The sequence below is a fragment of the Rhagoletis pomonella genome, unplaced genomic scaffold (genome assembly GCF_013731165.1).
Source record: "Rhagoletis pomonella isolate Grant_MI unplaced genomic scaffold, Rhpom_1.0 Rhpom_scaffold_00001, whole genome shotgun sequence".
Taxonomy (NCBI): domain Eukaryota; kingdom Metazoa; phylum Arthropoda; class Insecta; order Diptera; family Tephritidae; genus Rhagoletis; species Rhagoletis pomonella.
The window spans coordinates 82362548-82387711 of NW_023458555.1; the positions used below are offsets into that span (position 1 = coordinate 82362548).

A 25164-nucleotide genomic window follows, 5' to 3' on the forward strand; every position below is an offset into this window, starting at 1 on the left:
TTGTGTTTATGGACCTGTAACTTGAAAATCCCAGTTTTGTTGGAGCTGCAGTCAAATTGCCGACCGTAGTTAAATTTTCTACCGTCGAAGACAGCAAAGGTATATTTGCAAATAAATCCTCCCGCTTTGAATTTGGTTGAAGAAGATGTGGCTTATCTGCTAGAGGTATAGCAACATCCAATGGTAAGTCGAAGCTCTCCGGGGCCAAACAACCAAGGCTTATAGTTGATTCAGATCGAACAAAGAAGGAATGTCGACGGGTTGTCGCTGATAAAGGTACAGCCGTGGCAGTAGATGAGTTACTCTCAACAAATATTTCTTCATTTGTTACGTTAGAAAACTCGTCATCGATATCCTCATTTTCATTTGTATTTGGAATATTGATATTTGAACATTGGTCAACCTTTTCATAAAAACTTGTGTTATTACGCATATAGTAAATAAATCCATCAAATACGTAAGCTATGTGACGAAATGCTGTTATATCCAGGACAGGTAAAGCATCACGATGTTCCGAGGTATGCGCTCGCATCAAAGATAAACAATATGTAAAAAAGTCTCGTCGAGTCGATGAACCTAAGAAATAATTTAACAATATGTGTTTATCTTTTGATTAATTTACTCTTATTATAAGTACCAATCATATTGATCCCCGCTGATGAAGAATTGGTTTGGCTAGAACTATTTTGGGCATTTAGATTGAGAGGATGAAGCGGATGCGAGGGATCCGTAAAATTGGCCAAATAGGCACCAAATTTCAGCTGTGGTTCTGTTCCATCCATAATTGAGTACATCCAATCCCAAGTGCCTTTTAACCGATTTTCAATGTATATCTGAAATACATATAATCAATATAAGAATTCAATAAACATTTAGGCTTCAGAATGGCTTGGGGGAAGTTGAGAACTAAGTCTGTCTGTCTTCAATTTCCAAAACTGTGCCTAAACTTAACCTCCCGCATTCTAAACGAGAACGGCATATTTTTTGCATAAAATAATCAGCAGGGACCCAAAAAAATAACAATTATTTTTTAACAGTTAAACTTAGCCAAATATTTTTTAAGTCCGAAATAAAAGTCCTTTCCGGATAATAAACAAACCGCTTATCCAAATTAAAAAAATTTGGTATCAAATGAAAGAGGACTGAAACAGAAGTAAATACCACCTCTACTTATATATATTGTTTTAATTCAATACAAAAGAAATTCAAATACCTGACCCAAGGTTTGTGCTATGGTAATTAACTAAAATTTTGTATTGAAATATTTTTAAATAGCTGGCTTTCCTCGTTTATACATTTCACTTTTAAAGCCATTTTACTCCTCTTTCATTTGATACCAAACTTGTCTGATTTGGATAAACGGTTTGTTTATTATTAGGAAATAACTTTTATTGCGGCCTTAAAAAATATTTGGTCAAGTTTAACTGTTTAAAAAATAGCTGTTATTTTCGTTCCCTGATAATGAGTTTAAAAAAAGCTAGCAAGTGAAAGAAATTTAAGTACAAAAGTTTTTATTTCTAAATTTTTTTAACAGATATAGCTTTTCAACATTTAAATAGGTAACTAAAAAAAAAAAAAGTTCGCCCAAATCCGCAAGACATCTTAAAAAACAGTTATATTTTATTCTGATTATATTTCATATGGGTGTTTCCATGAAAATGTAAACCAAAAATGCAAGCAAATGGGTTCAAACGACTTTATAACCTTAATTTCTGTATTCAGATGGCGAAAAAAGGTTATGAAAACGCGAAACGGCGGAGAACTAAAAAAAATTAAATAAAAAATTAACCACCGTTTACATATTTTAATTCAAAATAAAACCACAACGAATTGCTTCTGATTATATATGAGTTGGTTGAAATGGTCCGTAATTAGACCTTATTTAAAGAATGTTTAAGAAAGGAAAACCTCACAGTGTACGCAGAGTTTTGCTTACGGCTCTATTCTGCATCAGTGAAAAATTCTTGTCACAGATTTTACTACAGAAAAATATATGAAAAAGTGTAAATTTGTCAGTACAAAATTTTTTGTCACCGACACAACGGCAATTTTTTTATAAGTGACTTCCGTTTTCGTATGATTTTTTTCAACTCTAAAGTCGTACGAATGTCCCGTGCGATATCACGGAAACACCCATATGTCATAATAACCATGGTAGCGGTTAGACTCTAACCGTTAGAGGTGCGGCCATTCACCCAATGAGACGAAGGTTCGACAGCCGGTTCTACGTACCGGAATGACTCGGGTTTTACCCGACCAAGGGCTGTTGTTTCGGCGATCTAACCCCGTTTAGGTCGGCGAAGTATCTTAAAAAATTTTTGTCCATAGGGCTACATTCACTACGTATTCTTCTACTCAGGGCTGGCATCGAGTCAAACCCTGGGCCAGAAATCTACACCTGCTGTGTATGCCGGAGACGACTACACCACAACTCCACCTCAGTCAAGTGTAATGCCTGCGAGGGGTGGAGTCACCTCAGAGTCTGTTCAGGACTACGGACATATCGACAGTGGACCACGTCGTACGTGGCCCCCTGTTGCTCAAACAGAGCAGCCTCCACGGCCAACCTCAGTCCACCCGAGCAGCCTCACACAGTCACCACAACACAACAACATAATAACACCACAGACCATACCACAGCCACGGCAGACCACATAACCCACACAACCGCACCACCACCCACACGCCGCTGCCAACAACTCCTGGTCCCCCCTACAATCTGCACGGTATGTCAGACCAGGATATTCCGTAATGTGACATCAGTCAAGTGCAACACCTGCCTTGGCCGGTGCCACTTTAGGGCATGCTCAGGTCTGCGTACCACGCGAGATTGGACTGGGAACTTCGAGGGCCGGTTTTGCGCTGCTCGGTCGCAAACCCCAACTGCGACGCCTCCCGTCACCGCAACAGGGCGGCAACCATCACAGCAGCGCACACAGCCAACGGCGGTAAGAACACACACATCACTTACACCCCACATCACGACACGTCTGCCGAACCACATGAAGCTCCTTCAATTTAACTGTAACGGGCTACAGAGCAAGATTGAGGAGATAACCGCCTTCATGTGTCGGCATGGTATATTGATAGCTGCGGTCCAAGAGACGAAGTTGCACAGCAATTTAACTTTGTTGAATTGCGCCGGGTACAACGTGCACCGTCTAGATCGCGAGCAAGATAATGGTGGTGGCTTAGCGTTCATCACGCACCACACCGTGCAGTATCGTCTTACCGAAGCAGACATCGACCGCAGGGATACCACCCTAGAATGTCAGGGCATCGCTATCCGGTCAGGCGATGTTGAGCTCGAAATATTTAACATATACATACCCCGTCACCTGCTGCCCGGCAGGATATCACCCTGATATACATAGGTGCGCTCCTCAGAGGTGAAAACCGTATGGTAGTAGGTGACTTTAATGCGCACCACGATCTTTGGCACTCAAGCCTGTCAAACGATCGTAGGGGAACAGACTTGGCTGAGCAGATAGACGATTCGACATTCTGCACAATGAACGACGACGCACCCACCAGGATTATGGGTAACTGCAGTAGCTCGCCAGACATCACAATAGTCAGCGCTGGTCTGATAAACAGCATAACGTGGCGACCTATGCTGACTCTAGCATCACACCATCTACCCATAGTCATCTCGATAGATAAACCAACCGACTTTGCCTCCGCCAAACACCGGACCTATATCAACTTTTCTAAAGCTGATTGGAAAGGTTACGCGGAGTTTACCGAAAACACCTTCGCAGCGCTCCCCACACCAACCGACGTCCATCTCGGTGAACGTAAGTTCCGCAGGTCTATCACTGCTGCTGCAGCTCGCTTCATACCGGCAGGATGTATATCGGACCCACGTCCAAACTTCCCTGCCGAAGCGGCTGTTCTAGCGGATGAGCGTGATAGCCTTCGTCAGGCCGGTCCCGGAGATCCCCGTATCAGGGATCTCAACGCGGAGATTCGGCAACTAGTAAACGTACATAAGCGGAAGAAGTGGGAGGAGCATCTGAAGACCTGTAACTTCACCTCTGGTGTGAGCAAGCTTTGGTCATCCGTGAGGTCGCTGTCCAATCCGACGAAGCACGACGACAGAGTCGAAATTTCCTTCGGCGACCATGCTTCGTCGGACCCGGAGCGATGCGCGAGCTATTTTAGCCAGCAGTTCATACTGCATCCTCCGGTGAACAAAGCCAAGCGTGGAGTGACCAGAAGGCTGCACAAACTGCCAACAACCTGTGCCCCCTTGCTTTCACTTGCGGTGAAGTTCAGGTGATCATCGGGAAGGCGAAAGCCTCCAAAGCCATGGGTCCCGACGGAATATGCATGCTGATGCTGAAAAATTTGGGTCCTGCGGGGGTAGCGTACCTAACGGAGGTCCTCAACTTGTCTATGGCCACTCTCATCATCCCAGACATCTGGAAGGTGGGGAGAGTGGTCCCACTGCTCAAACCGGGGAAAGCTGCCAACTAAGGAGATTCTTATCGTCCGATAACACTCCTTTCCCCGGTAGCGAAGACACTCGAGGCCTTGCTACTCCCGTACTTCACAAATCACCTGACCCCAGCGAAGCATCAGCATGGTTTCCGTAAAGTGCACAGTACAACAGCACTTAACGCCATAAACACTCAGATAACTAGTGGCCTTAACCGAAACCGTCCCTGTGAGAGAACGATTCTAGTAGCGTTGGACTTGTCAAAGGCGTTTGACACCGTCTGCCATTCCACGCTACTAGAAGATATAGGGGCCTCCTCTCTCCCACAGAGGCTCAAACGGTGGTCGGCAAATTATTTGAGTGGTCGACATTCGTCGGTAATGTTTAGAGACAAAACGAGTAAACAGAGAAAAATAAAACAGGGGGTTCCACAGGGTGGTGTCCTTTCCCCGCTACTGTTTAACTTTTACATTTCAAAGCTCCCTCAACCACCAGATGGAGTCTCGATTGTCTCTTATGCCGACGATTGCTCGATCATGGCGACTGGGAATGGAATTGATGACCTGTGTTGGAAAGTAAACGGGTATCTCTCCGAACTTTTTCGCTTCTTCACTGCAAAGTGTCTAGCCCTCTCCCCTACGAAATCCTCCGCGACCCTGTTCACAAGCTGGACGAAGGAGGTCAGGCTACCGCTGGGGATTCACGTCGATGACACACCAATTCCGACGGTGAATAACCCTAAAATACTCGGAGTAACATTCGACAGCCTGCTCCCCTTATCTGCGCACGCAACCGCTATTGTCAATAAAGTACAGAGCCGCAACAAGGTCCTCAAGTCGCTAGCCGGCAGTACTTGGGGCAAAGACAAAGAAACGTTGCTGGCAACATACAAGGCAATAGGCCGGCCGGTTTTGAACTACGCAGCGCCAGTGTGGTCGCCGAGGACTAGCAGGACGCAGTGGACGAAGCTACAGACTGTACAGAACACCGCACTCAGGACAGCGACAGGATGCCTCCTGATGTCGCCCGAACACCATCTACACGGCGAGGCGCAAATGCTCCCCGTAAAGGAGCACAATATAATGCTCTGCAAGCAGTTCCTGATCGGGAGCCACAGAAGTAGCCACCCAAGCAGACAGCTGCTTGCAGAGGAGCCCTCGCCTAGGCACGTCAGGAGGCATCTATATGAACTGACGGACGAAGTCCAGAGGTTCATCAAGCAACCTCTGGACCCGACAGCTTACCGACAGGCGCTGAACGGTATTCACAGGGACTCAGTCTCGAGTTATGTAGACTCTAGATCTGTGAATGCCGTTCTAGGCATACCACCCCCGGACATAGACGAGACGGAGCCTCATCTGCCTCGGGAGACTCGCACAACACTTGCACAACTTCGCTCCGGCTACTGCAGCAGGTTGAACTCCTACCTGAGTAGGTTGAATGAGGATGTGCCAAATGAGTGTCCGGCATGCGGAGAGACCCCACATGACTCGAAACATCTCTTCGCATGCCCGGAAAACCCGACACCCCTAACGGCCTTGTCCCTTTGGACCAACCCTACAGAAGCTGCACGCTTCCTAGGAACTTGACGACAACGACTGAGATACCAACCGTCCTGGGCGGGGTTGTTGTAGCCGCTACAACAACAACAAGGTTCGATACCTGGTCCGAGAAACATCTAAAATCAGTAAGCGTTTTCGCGGTATTTCGCAGATCTAACCGGTCAAAACTATTTATCTAGTTTATGTTATTTCTTGTTTTCAATGAATAATGACTTTAAATTCTCCTTTTTTTGAAGTCGGTTAATTATTTAAATATTTACAGAAAATAAAAAATCATTTTCTATTTAAATTTCTGGTGAAACCGGGTATAAGTTCTTCAGTATCCTGATCATTCTCGCCAGATGAAACTGAAGCAAAAGATTTTTCACGATAACATAATATGAGATTTAAAAACACATTATCTACCTATTTATTTTTGCACTGTCTTGATTTGTAGCCCTTAGCTCAAAGGGGCGGCAGTGAGCAGCTAATTTGATCATAATTATATTGTCTAAATTTTAACCTCTCATTGTCAATTCAAATAATAATCCGGAAGAAAGCGGAAGTAAAACAAAAATCTTTCTAAATTTCGAATTATATTTTATATTCTATGGTTCCGTGCGCAGAAGTCCACGTAAGTGGGAAAAGCTTTTGACTGCAATTCACAGGGAGTGGCGAGAAGTGATCTTGTGCGTACGGTTCAAATCGCAGGTCACAACGTCCGGATATTTATATCCACGTATCCTCTAGGTAGCGACCAAACACCCGCTTCGGAGTGAGCTAAAGTGAGAAGTCGTAAAATTTCGCGTGCGTGAAAAAGGACAAAGGCCCCTGATGAGACTCCGTTTTTTGATGACGACCGCGGCAAACGTATAAAGGACTATTATTTGAGGGTATGCACCTGGAATATCCGGCCCCTTAAAGGGAAAGGTGCCCCTTCCCGGCAGGTTTATGTCCTCGGGAAGACTAAGGCTGTTATCACCGCCATCAAAGAAATACGATGGACGGAGCAAGGCAAGGAAAGCGTGGAGCTTCGACGTCTACTACAGTTGACATGCAAAGGACGATATAAAAATCGTGCTTCCGATTTCAATGTCAAGGTGGACAAGGAAGGGATCTTTGGCGCCACTTTCGGAAAATTTAGCCTCCACGACGAAACGTCCAATAACGAACTGACGCTGATCGACATCGCCGGGGCCCGTAACATTTTTATTTATATATTTCTTACGGCTCTTTTGAACCAAGATCATAACAATATTTAATTATAAATTAGCCTAGTATTTAAAAATGCAATACTTAAGCCTAATAGGACTATTTGTAAGGGAATTCATTTATATACATACATTTAAAATTTAACGGGACGAAAGTACTTAAAGGGCAACAGGATCTTAGCGAGGATAGAGGTAGAAAATTAGTTATATTGAAACAGTCCTACAGTATGCAAATAATTTTCTTTTAAATTCAGTTATGATTTTATATTGAGTAATACTATTAGGTAATTCATTATAACATTTTAGACCCTTATAATAGAGATTACTCTTATCAGGCTCACATTTAAACATGGGTAAGATAAAATCGTTTTTTACGAGTGTTTTTGTTATGTATATCATTGCCAAACTTTATTCTACCTCTTAAATATTCTGGCAGGTTACCATCTATAATGTTTTTAACGAATTTCATAGTGTAATAAAAGTGTTGTTGCTCAACACTTAACCAATTGAGGGCCGCCAACATGTCTCTGATTGGGGTGTCATAACGTTTTCTAAGAATAAATCTCATTGCTCAGTTCTGTTGCTTTTGAAATTTATAAATCTGGCCTTCATTAATTATGAATAATATAGTTGGGCAATAATTTAGTAGGGGCTCTATCATAGCTCTGTATACCATTATTTTATACTTTCTCTTTAAGAATTTACACGTACGTCGCATGAAGTATAACTTCGTTGCTATTCTACTCACAGCATAATCGACGTGATCATTAAAGTTTAACTTTTCGTCGATTTTTATACCCAAATATTTAAGGAATTGCACTCTTTCTAATGTTTGCTGGTTTATATCTAATTGACCTAAATCATTATTATCCAGGCCTCTTCTAGATATAACCATACATTAGGTTTTGCTGATGTTTAATTTGAGTTTATTTAAGCCATTATATATTTCATCCAGATTGTTTTGATGCTTTGAAACAATATCATTTACATTTTCCCCACTTATCATTATTAATGTATCATCGGCAAAGAGATTGATATCGCTATAATTTTTTTTGGCGCTCTAACCGCCTAAGCGATTTTGGCCGAGTTCAGCAAAGCACGCCAATTCTCCTCTATGCCAATTGACGCCAAGTGAAGCCAAGTCCTTCTCCACCTGATCTTTCCATCGCAGTGGGGGCCTCCCTCTTCCTCTGCTAACACCAGCGGGTTCCGAGTTAAATACTTTCAGAGCTCGAGCGTCGGTGTCCATTCGAACGACATGACCAAGCCAGCGGAGCCGCTGTATTTTAATTCGCTCATCGTTCCATCGTCTGCGGTACTCGCCGTCGCTAACGCGTAAAGGCCCGTAAATCTTCCGCAAAATCTTTCTCTCAAACACTCCAACAGCCGCCTCCTCGGATGTTGTCATTGTCCATGCTTCTGCGCCATATACCAGCAAAGGCATGATGAATGACTTATAGAGCGTGGTTTTCGTACGTCGAGAGAGGACTTTACTCCTGAATTACCTACTCAGTCCAGAGTAGCACATGCTGGCAAGAGTGATTCTGCGTTGGATTTCAATGCTGACATTATTATCGGCGTTAATGCTGGTTCCCAAGTAAACGAAATTCTCTACTTTCTCGAAAGTGTAACTGTCAACAGTGACGTGGGTGTCAAGGCGGGAATGTGCTGACTGTTTGTTTGATGATAGGAGATACTTCGTCTTGTCCTCGTTTACCACCAGACCCATTCGCTTTGCTTCCCTATCCACCTTGGAAAAGGCAGAACAGACTTCGCGGTTTTTGTTACCGATGATGTCGATGTCATCGGCATACGCCAGCAATTGCACGCTTTTGTAGTAAATTGTTCCTGAGCGGTTCAGTTCTGCAGCTCTTATTATCTTCTCAAACATCAGATTAAAGAAGTCACATGAAAGGGAGTCGCCCTGTCTAAAACCCCATTTTGTGGCGAACGGATCGGAGAGGTCTTTCCCAATTCTGACGGAGCTGGTGGTATTGCTCAACGTCATTTTACACAGCCGTATGAGTTTTGAGGGGATGCCAAATTCAGACATAACGGCCTATAGGCAACTCCTTTTAGTGCTGTCAAAAGCGGCTTTAAAGTCGACAAATAGGTGGTGAGTGTCGATCCTTTTCTCGCGGGCCTTTTCCAAGATTTGGCGTATTGTGAATACCTGGTCTATGGTGGATTTGCCAGGTCTACAGACACACTGATAAGGCCCAATCAGGTCATTGACGGTGGGCTTCAGTCTTTCACACAATACGCTCGATAAGACCTTGTAACCTATGCTAAGAAGGCTGATCCCGCGGTAGTTGGCGCGAATGGCGGGGTCACCTTTCTTGTGGATTGGGCAGAGCACACTTAAATTCAAGTCGTCGGGCATGCGTTCATCTGACCATATTCTGCACAAAAGTTGATGCATGCACCTTATCAACTCCTCGCCGCCGTACTTGAATAGCTCAGCTGCCAGGCTGTCAGCTCCAGCGGCTTTGTTGTTTTTCAGCCGCGTTATTGCTATACGTACCTCGCCATAGTCAGGCGGTGGAACGTCGACTCCGTCATCATCGACTGCGGGCTCGGGTTCTTCTTCTCCGCAACTTTCCGTGCTGCTACCATTTAGTGTTCCCTCCATAATTTAAGTACGTTCTGGACATCAGTTACTAGGTCGCCATTATTGTTCTTACAGTACGCCCCGGTCTTTAAACCTTCCGTAAGTCGCCTAACTCTCTGGTAAAATTTTCGGGCATTCTTCCTGTCGGCTAGCATTTCAAGCTCTTCGCACTCACGTATTTTGGCCTCTCTCTTCTTATTGCGGTAAATACGTCTCGCTTCCCTCTTCAGATCCCTATAGCGGATCCACAAAGCGCGCGTTGCGCCCGATCGCAGCGTGGCCCTGTAGGCGGCATCTTTTTTATCTGCAGCTTCCTTACACTCCTCATCGTTCCAGTTGTTTTTTCGGGCTCGCTGAAATCCGACTACTTCTTCGGCGGTGGTACTTAATGAGCGGGAAATACTTACTGCTGCTATACTACGGCTATACTTAATGCTGTGTGAAATATCATTAATATAAATATTAAATAAAATAGGTGCTAACACTGAACCTTGTGTTAGCTCAATCATTGCTTTCTTTCGTCTGATACCGACGATCCAATCGCTGGTTTTTGCATACGATTCTTGATAAAACTTTCAAACCAATTCAGTTCGATACCCTTTATTCCTATATTGGACAACTTTCTCAATAGTAGGTCTTGATCTATTGTCTCAAAGGCACGTTTCAAATCTAAGAAAACAACATTTTTTTTTTGTTTTTGCTCAGTTCTTCTTTCCAGTGAGCAATTACCAAATTCAGGGCAGTTTCACATGAGTGCTTCTTGCCAAATCCAGACTGTTGTGGTATTAATATGTTATTACATTCGAGATATTGTACTAAATGGGTTTTTACTGCACATTCAAGTATTTTTTCATCATTTGGTAGTGTGTTTATCATCCGCTTTAATGGTATTTTTAACCTTTTATATTGGAACGACAGTGGATGTTTTCCAAGATGTTGCAAAAATCACCTTTCCTTAAGCTCTCGTTAACTATCTGCATGTAGAAGAATCCTAAATAAGTTACTGCATCTCTTATGACTCCTTCAAATAAAAGTTTTCTTCCTCCGATTCTATTTTTGAAAGAACCAGCAATTTTAATAACTTCATCAGTTTCTATTTCTTGAAATGTAAAATTGTATACGAAATTCGGAAGTTTAGAAAATTCTTTATCGATAATTTCAATATTTGAAGAGATTTCTTTGATACTGTCTACAAAGTAGTCACTTAATGCTTGTGCAATATCATTTTCGGTTGTGTAAACATTGTCATGTATTACAACTTTATTTATGGTATTTGTTTCCTTTGACATACTTATGCAATTTTCATTATCTTACGCTCCATGTATTTGACCTGGCTAACTGGAGTCTGTTTAAAATAGCAAGAAATAAAACAACATCGGCTAAAAGAAAAGAGAAGTGCAGGTATTATTCGAAGAACCTTGACTCCTCCCTGCCACCTAACGTGTTGTGGCGTAACCTTAAACGCTTACGAGTATGTGGAAGTGAAGAAGTCGAATGCACAATAGACGCAGATACACTCAATAAAGCTTCATTAGCAGTCCTTTGTCTGATTCCTACCAGCAATGTTTTGTCCCCTGTGATCATCTAATTTATTCTGGTAGCCCATTTGAGTTCTCAACAATGTCTGAGTGTGATGTTATTAAAAGTATTTTGAAAATCAAATCAAATGCATGCGGTCAGGATGGTATACCGTTAAAATTTACTAAATGGTACTACCGTCTATTAACAGTACGATAACACACATAATGAATCACTGTATTACCACATCATGTTTCCCGGATAAGTGGAAGGTGGCTTTAGTGCGCCCTACTGCCAAGAAGAAGGGCGCCCAGACTCCATCGGACTTTCGCCTTACAAGTGTTCTACCAACGTTGTCAAAAGTATTTGAGTCTTTAATGACGGAACAAATTACCCGTCATGTGCAGGAGAAGAACCTGCTTTATCCGCTTCAGTCTGGCTTTAGGATTGGTCACAGTTGCTCAACGGCTGTGTTAAAAATCCTTGATGATGTTCGTTCTTTTTTCGACAAAGGCTACCTTACGTTACTATGTCTCCTTGACTTCTCCAAAGCCTTTGACACTATCGATCACCATTTCCTTTGTCTTAAGCTCAAGCATTATTTTGGGTTCAGCGAATATTCTCTGAAACTTATGACGAGTTATCTAAAGAACAGATTACAGTAGTAAATAAATCCTCACAACCAATGAAACTAGTTTCTGGTGTACCACAGGGCTCAATATTTCTTAATGACATCTCTTCGGTGTGTAAATTTGTTAGTATGCATGCTTATGCAGACGATGTCCAGCTTTACTTGTCAAGCCTTTTCGAAAATGTTAATGATCTCTGTGATAAGATAAATCGGATTATTTGATCAAACCAACAGTCTTTGCTTTAACCCAAATAAAACGTATGTACTGCATATCTCTAAAAGAAAGTTGGTTGTAAATAACATTCCATCCCTTTACATAGGTGTCAAACCAATTGGTTTTGTAAGTAAAATTACTAACCTGGGCTTTGTAATCAACTCGAATTTAACATGTGTTGATCATATAAATATGGTAATAGGTAAGGTGTATTGCGCGCTACGTAGTTTAAGACATTCATCCTTGTTTACCCCGGTCAACGTCAGACGTAAGCTTACCATCCAATTACTGATACCTAATTTGACGTTCTCTGCGCTCATCTGCAATAGACTATACTCACAATCTGCTCATAAGGTTGACGTTATTTTTAATAATATAAATCCTTATGTGCATGGCCTGCGTAAATTTGACCACCCATCCCAGTGGAGATACGATCTGCTGGACTGTCAAATCCTGGACTACATTGAAGCCAGAAGCTGTATCTTTATTTATCGGCTTATCATATCTTCATGAGAAGCTGAAATTTACAAAATCGTCCCGTTTATACGATTTAATTGTCCCCAGCTTTAACTCTGTAGCCTCGACTAGATTGTTCTTTGTGAACACTATACGTACCTGGAACTCGATTCCTACTTCCATAAGGAGTAGTATAAACAAAAGCAACTATAGAACTATTATTTACAATTATTTTTCTCAACTTATCTAGACTGACCATCTTATTTTACTTTACTTTATTTTATTTTATTTTAAACTATAACTACTGACCTAGCCTTAAGTATATACATATGTAAGCCTGCATTTTTAATATCAACATAGTAATGTTTTTGTAATGTTGTACTATAAAAGATTCATAATCTTACTGTACTAATTTTCTTGTTCAATAAATGACAAAAAATTGTAGTCGTTCAGATTCCTGTTTCTAAAGCAATATTATAAAGATTGCACTTATATTTATTAAGGTATGATAACTCACTATCATACCATTTGTTCATGAGCTTAACACTTATTTCCTTCGTACACGTTAGAGAACTCATTTCATAAGATAAAATATCTGTTTAGAATTTGGCTTTTTCATCGACATTCAACCTAGAAAATTCACTATAATTGTACTGCTTTAAATGTGAACTAGATTTTCACTGGAATAATTTTCCCACGATACTATAGCTTTTTTCATGCTCATTTTGAAGTGTGCTTCTATGTTTACTTTAAAATATAATGTTTCATGATCAGAGGTCTGATGCATTACCATTCTTTTGCAAGAAATATTGTTAGTATTTGTAAATAGCAAGTCTATCATTGTTTCAGCATCTTCCGTTTTTCTGGTGTAGAAGTATATTTTTTGTGACATTGAAAAAGATTGAAATACCCGTAAGATCTGTTTGCTGTAGGTTGTTGTTTTACACATATTAATATTGAAATCTCCAATAATTACAGTGTTCTCATCTGAGTAGTTGCTATTCATAATTTCGCTAAGATAAGTAATGAAATCCACATCACTAGAGTTTGGTGAATGATATATTACACCTACTTGTTATTTAGCAGTAATATTCGATTACTCTTTCCAATTCACCTTTATTTGCTGTAATACTGTTTACATCTAAATAAATACCACTCAGTTCATTTAACGTTCGTTGCTAGACCATGGTATTATTTTTTGCATGGGCATATTTTTTAAATGCTGGACAGTCCAAGCTAAATGCATAATGATTGACATTTCCGTCAATCACTTTTTTTCTGTACCAGTTCACAACAGTTTACGCACCGTATGATCTCAGAATTGCAATCCTTCACATTATGGTTGCCCGCGCATTTACTACATGCTTTTTTATTAGTGCATTCGCTCGATTTATGCTTGTAACCCAGGCATTTAAAACATCTCATAACATTGATATGTTCGAATTCCATGCAAGTGCCCCATTCAATGATTAACCTTTTTCACTTAAGAACATTTTCACAGGTTAGTGCGCCTGTTTCTACTAGAATATTAAAACTTTCTTCTCTACGTGTTATATTTTCGTAGACTTTTAATATTTTAAACCCTTTCCCTAAACATTCATCATTTTGCTTCGTTAATCATTCAATAATGCGATCGTTACCTATGTTTTCAGTTAGTCCAACTACTTAGAAAATCTTTTTTATTTATTTTTTTTCCTTTAGTTCTTTCAGCTTCGCATTCAGTTCCTATGGTTTCCTTTAATTTTTGATGCACTTGCTCACATGTATCTTTATTTTTGCACTCCAGAATTATACCTCCTCTTTTCGTTTACAGTCTTAACAAGGCCAGCGGTAGGTTCAATTGCTGTTTTTAGCGCTTCCTTGGTTTCCTTTATTTTTTGGTTTTTGTTTATTGGTTTGATGACAATTTTATTTTTATTTATTTTGGCTGCCTGTGCATAAGACATTTGCACATCACTATTACTATTATTTGGCCGCATATTTTGCACGTTTTCACCACATTTGTTGAGTTCACTAGAAATCTCATTTATACAGGCAGGTTCTGCAATTCACTTCCGAGTGAATTTCAACCCCTGCCAATTTTAATTCTACGCGAATCCGACTCAAATTCACTCGGAAGTGAATTGCAGAACCTGCCTGATAATATCATTTTTCATAGCATTATTTTTAATTCCAATGTTAAGTTCCAAGAACGTTTTAAAGTCAGAAACAATGCTTGTTTTTATTTGAGAACATTTGTTGCTGATTAACTGCTCAACAATAAGATTCACATCTGTAGCCTTCAGCTTCGATTGTTCACATTTATTAATCAAGTGCTTAATCTCAATCAATTTTGTGTTTGTATCTGGTAACGTGCATTGGTTGCAGAACCATTTCAAATTAATGTTTTCAGATATAATTTTAATTTCGTATCGTTTGATGTTGCTGCATTTTAAACAAAAATTATAGCTACACCCACCAGAGCATGTTATCACATCATCTAATTGAAGCAATTTAACAGTACATTCCTTGTATTCTACCGTCGGCATTTTGCCACTATGACTGTGGCAATATGCCCACACTCAACGTACGGCAATAATATACACCCTATAAAAAATTGTGCGACTGATCTCTAAAGCGAGTATTCCGAGATTACTCTCAATCGGGTACAATTAATCGGCATTAATTAGTCCCAACTAGTCTCATACGGGTACTATTGGAGGTCAATTAGTCTCGACTCATCCCTTATGGGTATAATTGGAGATCAATTAGTCCCCAACTCATCTCTAACGGGTACTATTAACGATTTAATGATATGTACGCACTTAGTCAATGACATTTCATGGGCGGCGTTGGCACACAGAGAGAGTATTCGCCTAACAAAACTGAGCACCCCGGTTCGAATCATAGCTGGTGCAAATTTTTATTTTTATTTTTTAAAAGTGACTAGTCGCTTTTCATACCCGTTCGGGTATAAAGGTGAATAATTAGTCTCTTCATAGGACATGCTCGAACAAAAGCGATCAGTTCATTCCATATAAAGAGATCAAAAGTGGTATTAGTCGCATGCTCCTTTGCGATTGCTCCCGGAGTCATCCCGGATTAGTCCTTTTTTTTGCAAGGCACTAATTATAGTAAATAAACGAGTTGTATTTTTGGAACTTTTCGGCCGTTGATTTTAAAGCAAAAACGTTGGTTTTTCTTTTCTGCCTCCTACGCGTTTCGACACATTATTGTCTTCCTCAGGGAGTCCATTTATTTGTACAAGAAAACATAATTAACAAACGTGTATACCAAAACATGTTTTTCAAACATACCTTAACATATAATAACATAAAATGACATTAATTATTTTATGGACATCACATTTTTAAATTGACACTTAACATTTAAATACATCAATACTTTATCCCAGCTGTTCGTCCATTACTCGCTATTATCGCTGTGTATGCGCAATTTATGTTGTCTACATCTTCTTTGTAATTCATTGCACAGTGTATTTGTTTCTGTATCCGAAGCCCTTCTAACGTCATCATTTTCTTTGTTTTCCTCTCGATGTCTATTATTCTTGCATTATCAAAGTCCGCTGTGTGCTCGCTTTTTGTCAGGTGCTGGGCTAATGCAGTTGTCATCTTTCTATTTTTCGCGTCTGTTTTATGCTCGTTGATTCTGACTGCTAAATCTCGCTTCGTCGTTCCTATGTATACCTTGCTGCAGCGTTCGTCTGCTTTGCCATTCTTTGTTTATTTTGTCTTTTGATTTGGTAAAAACTGTGTTCAGTGTGCGATGCGGCCAATGCGCGAAACTTATTGTTTGGTTGTGTATAAATTTTACTAGCGATTTGTTGTCCGTTAAACCTGGTATGTATGTTATGCCAGTAAATATTGTATTATCATTTTTAGTTTTTACATTGTTGTTCGCGCCTTCTATTTTGTTAATTGTTGTTGCTATGAATCTTTCTATTAGCGCGCTAGGGTATCCGTTTTTATATAAGTTGGTTTTAATTTTATTCTTGTTCTCTCTTCTGAACTCCTGGTAGCTGACTTTATAATTTTTTTTCCAAATAAGTTCATGGCAGTATTTTTCTTTTGACTCCATGGGTGATTTGAATGAAAATTTATCATCCTATATGAGGCCACAGATTTTGAATACCAATTCAGTCTAATCTGGTTATTATCTCGATGGATTTCAACATCTAGGGAGGCTAACCTCTTATTTTTTTTTTCCTCTTCCGCCGTGAATTTAATTTTTGTATGCTGTACGTTAAATGCTTTTAGTGTAACATCCACGTCCGTTTTCTTAATTATGGCAAATATATCATCTACATATTTGTTTATGTATTTTATATATATGCCCTTAGATCTAAGTTCAGCGATACTATCATCCAGTATTTTGTCTAAGACAATATCAGCTACAGTTGGGGATAAAGGGTTTCCCATCGGCATTCCATATATGTACTGGTAGTGTATTCCATCATAAACAAAGTAATTGTTATCTCGCAAACGGAACTCGAGAACGGACTGAAATTGTTTTTTTGTAATCGTCGTGTGTTTTTCCAAAATTTGCCAGTTTTGCATGATTGTCCATTGCTAATTGAGTAGGGATATTAGTAAAAAGCGATATTACATCAAATGATATTAATATTTCGTCATCTTCAATGGTAGTCTTGCTGAGATTATCTTTAAGGCGAAGAGTTTTTTATATTGTAGCTTTCTGAGACGATATTTTTTAATATTTTTCCTATAAATTTGGCGAGGTTGTAGCATGGAACGTTAACTGACGATGAAATAGGTCTAAGTGGAGTGTTTTCTTTGTGAATTTTCGGTAGTCCGTATAATCTTGGTGCTGTAGCTGCATGGCATGTCAATTGTTGTTTGAGTTTTACAGCTATATTTTTTTGTTTATATATCTCATTTATGATGATATTATTTCTTCTAACAATTGTTACGTCGGGTCAATTCTTATGGTCTTATATGTTTGTTTGTCACTTAAGAGGTCTTTCACTTTATTTTTATAATCTGCTTGGTACATCATGACTGTTTTTCTTCAACTGACTGTCTTTAAAAAAAATTGTGTTTCTTCATAAATTTGTAGTATACATTTTTTTTTTTGGTTTACACTTTAATTTATTTTTGTAATTGTTGATTTTCCCAGCAATATTGCATCTGACCGTGTCTTTCTGTCTGTCGTATTCTATCCTTTGTATGCCTCGTTCAATGTCTGCGATTAAGTGTATAGGCGAGAATGATTTTCTTGAAACTTGTAATGCGAACTTGCTTCCCAGTGATAGTAACCAGCGGCACTCGTGTGGTACCTCAAAGTTGGTTACATTAATAAACAAATCTTCATAGGTCCTTCAGCCAAATTTCTCAAAACATTTCTCAATATGCGCTTGTATTTTAGTGTGCAAATGTTTCTCGGTACGCTTTTTTGTATCTCTCAGGTACTGTTTGTGATTTTCTATTATTAAGTTAAAATCTTTTTCACAAGTTTCTTTTGGAGTTCTTCCTTAATGTGCCCAATTGTTGTAAGAATAATTTTTTTTTGTATGTTCGTCTCCTTAATTTCCAAAGTCAAAATTCTCATCATAAATTCCCTTTCAATTTTTTTTGCCTCTTTTCTTGTTTTGTCTAATCTAAATCCTTGTAAGATCTTGTTTGTTTTACCCTTTAGGTGAGTTGGTGTAATTTCATAGTCTTTGCAGTTGAGAAGAAATTTGAGTCTTTGTTGTTGTTTTGCAAGTCCCTTGGTGTTCTTGTTATGTTGTTTAATGAGGTAGCAGATGTCTTCATTATATTTTTATATTATTTTCGAAACGAGTTGCCACCTGTTAAATAATTAAACTCAAGTTATTTACTAATCAATACCCTCAGATCCGCACCGCCCGTTCTATTTTCAAAAGCGAAGTACCAAATAAAGGGGCTTAGGGTGTGGATGTTCAAGGTTTTACTTTTTGGAAAAAAGTTGCCACCTGTTAAGAAATTAAGCTCAAATTAATTAAAAAGTTAAATCTATTATTAAATATGGGTATCAATCCAAATGGTTTTGAAAAGGCTTTATAACTTAAATACGTATAGGAGGGTTGCCACATGTTAAAAAAAAAATTAAAAGGAATTAGGTAAGTGAATAAGGTATCGGTATATGGGTGACATACAAAAGAGGTTTGAGAAGGTACCAGTTTGAAAATATGGCTGAGATTTCCATTACGGAACCAATTGCTATTCCGTGCAAAGTATAGTGATTTTTTTATGAAACTCGGTGGGGATACTAATAGAGGTCTCCTTTAACTATATTTACAACTTTCACAATGTTGTTGCTAATAGTACTTAAGTTATTTGTTGTTAAAATATAATAAAACACCTATCACCTTTATTTACACAAATATATTATCCTTAAAAGGTTCGTATGCGTTTGTAATACCTTAATATACAATTATTAATTAATTAATTAAGTAAAACGCGTTTATAAATGTCTTCACAAATGTTTGCACATTTCACAAACAAGCAGAAATAACAATGGCTGACAGTAACACCAAATGTATGCTACCATACGTTAAAAAAATACACCACAAATAAGTGCGTATAATTAGGGGTATAAGTGTACAATACGTACATTGCTCTTATTAAAAATAATAATATTATGATCGATAGCGGTCTTACTCCTGATCATAACGGTGTAATTTTTTTCGGGGGGAAATAATATTTACTGGTGTTATTATAGTTCAAAGTACACAAATGTAGAAAACGTACATCGATAATTTGATAAATAATTTCGCCTGCGGCGCTTTTTCCATAAAAATCAATACTTCGATAAATAATGAAAATTTTTAATAAAAAATCGCGCGTTTTTTTATTAAAAATTTTCGCCTGCGACGCTTTTTTCACAAAATTCAATCAACAAAATCTCCCGATTTTAGACTGAATCACTTTTTTTATCATTACATCGATATTTAATTTAAAAAAAGTTTTTTGTTGTGTGGCAGCACCGACATTGTAGTACAATTGGTTTACAAAGCAAAAAGTGAGGTTGAAGTTGACATTTTTTGCAACCGAAAATTCAATTTTCATAAAACCTATAAGCCTTCGGAGGGTGGGGTTTTCCGATTTACAATCACAAAAAGCCGCTCTAAACCCCCTCATTTTTGTTTTTTTTTCAAAGCCGGGTTCCGTATTCGAAAAATTTCCCGAAAATATTTTGAATAGGGTTGCCACCTATTAGAGAAGTCTTATAGAACTATTTTTTATGTGAAATGTTAACGATGGATGTCAAATGCAAGAGCTTCAAGAAATACTTAGTTTGACAATTTAGAACATTTTTGATATGTTTGAGGGTTGCCCCAGTTTAAAGGGCTAAACTTAAATTATTTAATAAGTTAAATGAATTACTAACCGATGGTTATCAATGGAAATGAGTTTAAAATCCTTTATTTAAGAACTATATTTAGGAAGATTGCCACGTGTTTAAAAAATAAATGTCCACTCAATTCATCAACAATGAGACGAAAAATATTTAAGGAAATTTTAGTTCGAAAATAATTTTTAAGAGGGTTGAAAGTGGTATTTCGTTTAGTTATATCATAAGTTACATGATATTTTAAAATATAGTTATCAAAAGAACGAGTGTTAAGAAAACTTTAAGCTGGACATTTGGTTTTTTTGTTGAAAAAATTAAGCTCAAATTATTTAATAAGTTAAAAGGATTGTCAAAAGATAGGTATTTATCAATCGAAATGGGTTTTAAAATATTTTATTTCTAAACTGTATTTAGGAGAGTTGCCATGTGCTTAAAAAAATTAAATTCAACTTAATTCATCAGTTAATTGAAATGCCAGGCGAAAGATTTTTTAAAAAAACTTTTAAAGGGGTTGCCACCTGTTTGAAAAATCGAATTTGTTTTACTTACGACAGATACATAAACGAAATATCGAAATATTAGTGTCAAACGAAAGAGTTTTAAGAAAACTATAGGCTGATCATAGGGAAATAATAATAACTGACGTCTTCATATTTGAAAGCAAAATTTTATTTTGTTATTATATTTTCTTTAATTTCTGGTATTTGCTTTTTTCAATTCTGGCATTAACCCTTGGTTTGGTTGCACATCTCTATCCTATTTCGGCTTAGGTCGCCATCTTTCCGGACTGAAACAATAGCACTGCAACGCTATGTGTGCTTTTGTGCAAGCGGCAAGAGTTTCTTGGCATATTTTGTTTATTTTTTTATTCAAATCGAAAAAAATCATAAGTTCTCACAGGTTAACGTGAAAGTCAAATCAAAGTAAAGTTTGTGATAATAAATTGTCAAATAAGAGTACCGCAAAAGAATGGCATTGCTCTCTGGCACACTTTATATTACTTCACTATAGAAGCTGATAATATTTTTTATTAGAGTTGCCATCTATTTTTTCTTTTGAAGGTCATCACATCTGCAACGTCATTTCGTTTTCGTTTCGTTTAAAGAACTGGGATTCTACATAGATGTGCACAGGTTTTATTTTTTGAAGTTACAGGGAGATTTGAAATTTGACGAAATGAAAACCGACACCATGCGAGACCTCTCATCACTGAGAAATGGTTTAGATTAGACCTCTCATCACTGAGAAATGGTTTGGATTAATCATTAGGAATATTTTTAGAGGTTTTTGAATAGAGTTTCACGATTAAAAAATTAAATTAAATGTTGCCGTTTTGACGCCATGTGGGTTCACTATTTAGTATGAGATTAAATGCAATGGCAAAGCAGACGAACGCTGCAGCAAGGTATACATAGGAACGACGACGCGAAAAATAGAAAGATGACAACTGCATTGGCCCAGCACCTGACAAAAAGCGAGCACACAGCGGACTTTGATAATGCAAGAATAATAGACATCGAGAGGAAAACAAAGAAAAGGATGACGTTAGAAGGGCTTCGGATACAGCAACAAATACACTGTGCAATGAATTACAAAGAAGACGTAGGCAACATAAATTGCGCATACACAGCGATAATAGCGAGTAATAGACGAACAGCTGGGATATAGTATTGATGTGTTTAGATGTTAAGTGTCCATTTAAAAATGTGATGTCCATAAAATAATTAATGTGCTTTTATGTTATTATATGTTAAGGTATGTTTGAAAAACATGTTTTGGTATACACGTTTGTTAATTATGTTTTTGACTCCCTGAGGAAGACACAATAATGTGTCGAAACGCGTAGGAGGCAGAAAAGAAAAACCAACGTTTTTGCTTTAAAAATCAACGGCCGAAAAGTTCCAAATATACAACTCGTAACAATTTATATACATTGGCCCTACTTACAAACTAGTAAATAAGTTTTTAATAAAATAACTGTAGCCTAATTCTTTGATTTCCATGTACCAGCAAATGGCAGCTTGGCTTACCCTTGCTAACACAGCTTCCGAAGTTGCAACGACAAATCACAGCCAAACATCGACTCGGAACCCTATATTGTTGCAGCCAAGGTACGCACCCGCCTCTGTGTAACAAAAAATATTCGCCCGGCAATACAATTCATCATCAGTCATCGCCCTGTATGGACGTGTGTTTGATCGCTCTTACTAAAGTTTGGTAAAATCGTGCGATTTAACAAAAAGATTAAATAATTTGCACATAAAACATAGTTCGTGATTAGTGGCGTTAATACCAGCTAAAGTGGTGCAGTTCAGCACAAAACAATTAAAAATACATACTCATATAAAAATGGACAAACAACAACACCAAAGCTCTACAACTCTACACACGATAGCCAACCAAAGAGCACGCTTTTGCTCTCCGGTAATCCAGTGCGATAATAGCGAGCCAACATCAACAGCGCGAACAGAAGTTCTCATGCCAACAAACATGCAGCCAGCAGCAACAGCAGTCGCAGCAGAAAAGAGTGGAACAACAAAGGAGGTATGCAAGATAAAACCTAGCATACAAATAACAACGGAAAGCAAGTAACAGTGCAGACTGGAATTGACCGGAACATTGGTCAAAAGTAAGCGTACGCCTTAAAAAAGGCAAACTATATCCAAATAAGGTACCAAAAGTAAACTTGCCAAAGGAATCGCTGGGAGTAAATCGAATGATGTACAGAAAAAAGTTAAGCCTCCACCAATATATCTTAGAGGTGCATTAAAAGAACAAAGTTTTAGGGTAAGATATGTTAACATATAAAATTAAAATAATATCCCCCAACCGATCTTAAGGGTTGAGATAGAACCAGATTTTCAACTTTTAAGAAAGGGAGAAATTCATCCCATTTACAAATTGGGGTATCTTCTTCACCGTAGCATTACACAAATTGCCAAGAATTTAGTCACACGAAGCGTTATTGCACCTTACTTTGTGTATGCGTGATTTGTGGGGATTTACACAGTGCAAAAGACTGTGGTGAAATCACACCGCGAATTATAAGGGTTGCACAGTATAAATGTCGATAAAAGAAAAAAAAAACACAAACAATACCCCAGTTCCTCAACCTCAACCAATTGTAACTACAACATACAACATTACTGGTCAGACCAACATTGTAACCTTTGCCCAAGCGTTAAAAGGCTCTCACCAGCGCCCCATGCAAGAATCCGCTCCATGCGACATTTTATAAAACATACTAAAAAATTTTATACGCATGATGTAAGACCATATGACGTCAATGCAAAACATGATGCATTCTGTTAAAAACTATTTTGTCGAAACCATGAACAGTCTTAATATAACAATTTAAGTTTTCGTATTTTATGACACAAAACATCCAGAGGGAAAAACTCGCGGAGGAACAGGAATACTTACAAACAGGGCCGAAGAAAACAAGCACGAAAAAATCAATTTTAAGCGCTTAGATAAGCACGAAAACATCAGATAGTAAATGTGCTCACAAATATGCTCGAAAAACGACTACAAATTTTTAAGTACAGTAGGGGTCTTCCCTTAAACTCCTAAAAGCCTCGTAAACCTTGTAAATTTACGAGCCCCGTAAGAGAACTGTCAAAATTTGTATGGAGCTCTGTTTACGAGTCCCTCGTAAATTTACGAGGCAAATTTGATGCGCAAGCAAAAAATAATACGCGAATGAAATGAATAAGCAACTATTTTTTTTTGGCTTTTGCAAATTAAATAGGTCCTCTCCAAAAAGGTTTGTTTAAAAAAATACGTGTACATACATATGTATATGGTATACGGGGTATAGAAATATCACCTAGCAGTAAACCTTTTAGTGTGGGCAACAATGATGTTTTTCAAATTAGGCAGATCGGAATATGCGCTGTCTGGGAAGACAATACCTGTAATTATTGTACCATGACTTTATATTGAAATAAGCAAAATAAGCATGGTCGTTAAAATTAAGCTTGGAAACCCTGAATAAGCAAAATAAGCAATTCCAAGCAAAAGCTTAAACTTTTCGGCGGTGCTTATAAGGGGGAAAAAACTAAACATTATCCCCTAGAAGAGTATTGTAAAAACTACATTCACTCTACTTTAGTATACATACATACATAAATATACGATAGCTCTTGTGGACTAAATATAACCGCTACCTCTATACACCTTTACATACGTCACAACTAGGGATGGCGGCGATTAATCATTTGATTAAATTAATCGATTGTTTTGGTCCAATTCACGATTTCATTGTATCGTAGTTTTGTGTTTCATTTAATCGATTAATTGTAGAATAATCGTAAAAGTATTTTCAAGAAATATGAGTTCTGTAGCTGTCTAAAATTACAAACAGCCGGAAGAATTGCACAATTTCATAGCATATAATGGTGCAAATAGTTGTCTTTTATAAAGGCTACAAAACTAAAGGCCCATCTACGTACAACTTTTGTGTTGCGTTGGCGTTGGCGTCGCTTTGACAGCAGCGAAAGCAACGCCAGTGCATGCTGCAATGAACGCTTTGCAGCGAATACTTTGGCCACTAAATTAACATACTAGTGACAGAAAAATTAATATTTTATATCAATAACTCATTAAAAACGATATTTCTTGCCCGCATTTGATAAATAAGAAAAATATTTCACATTTCACGCACGCGAAAAGAGGGAGTTGGACATCTTTCTGCGTTGTGTTTGCGTTAGCGTTGCCAAATTTCGGTGTGGTTGAAGCGACGCCAAGCAACGCCAAAGCTATATGTAGACGGGCCTTAAATGTGGCAACGTTAAATGCCCTACACACTCATTGATTTATCGGCGAACCAGTTGGTCAAATACTAGAAGTTGGTTGTAAATAAGCCGTATATAGGCAAGTTGGTCAACCTTGAGGAAATGGAAACTGTTTACCCAAAACTTTAGGGACTTTTCTAAAAATACCGTAATTTTTAGTACCTCGGTGGCTGCTGAAAGCCTTTTTTCAAAAGCTGATGCGACAGGCACCAAGAAACGCAACCGCTTATCAACAAAACGCTTATCAAAACTTATGTTTTTGCAAAAATGGTTAACTAACAAATAATCACCAGCGCTTAAAATATTGGTTTTTTTACGTAAGGCTAATTAAAAAGATAACTAGAAATTTTGAATAGAACATGTTTTTGTGAATACTCACTGTAAAAAAGTGCTTTAAAAATTTTATGAATCTA

General features: G+C 38.3%; 1 protein-coding gene across 1 annotated transcript in view; it reads right to left on the reverse strand.

The window, feature by feature from the left end:
• The window catches only part of LOC118748146 (E3 ubiquitin-protein ligase hyd), a gene marked incomplete in the record, with an annotated part of 830802 nt that overhangs the window by 403168 nt on the left and 402470 nt on the right, over nt 1-25164 (reverse strand). Inside the window, 2 exon segments of the mRNA XM_036482478.1 lie at nt 1-576; nt 638-833. Of these exon segments, the coding sequence (XP_036338371.1) occupies nt 1-576; nt 638-833 (772 nt within the window).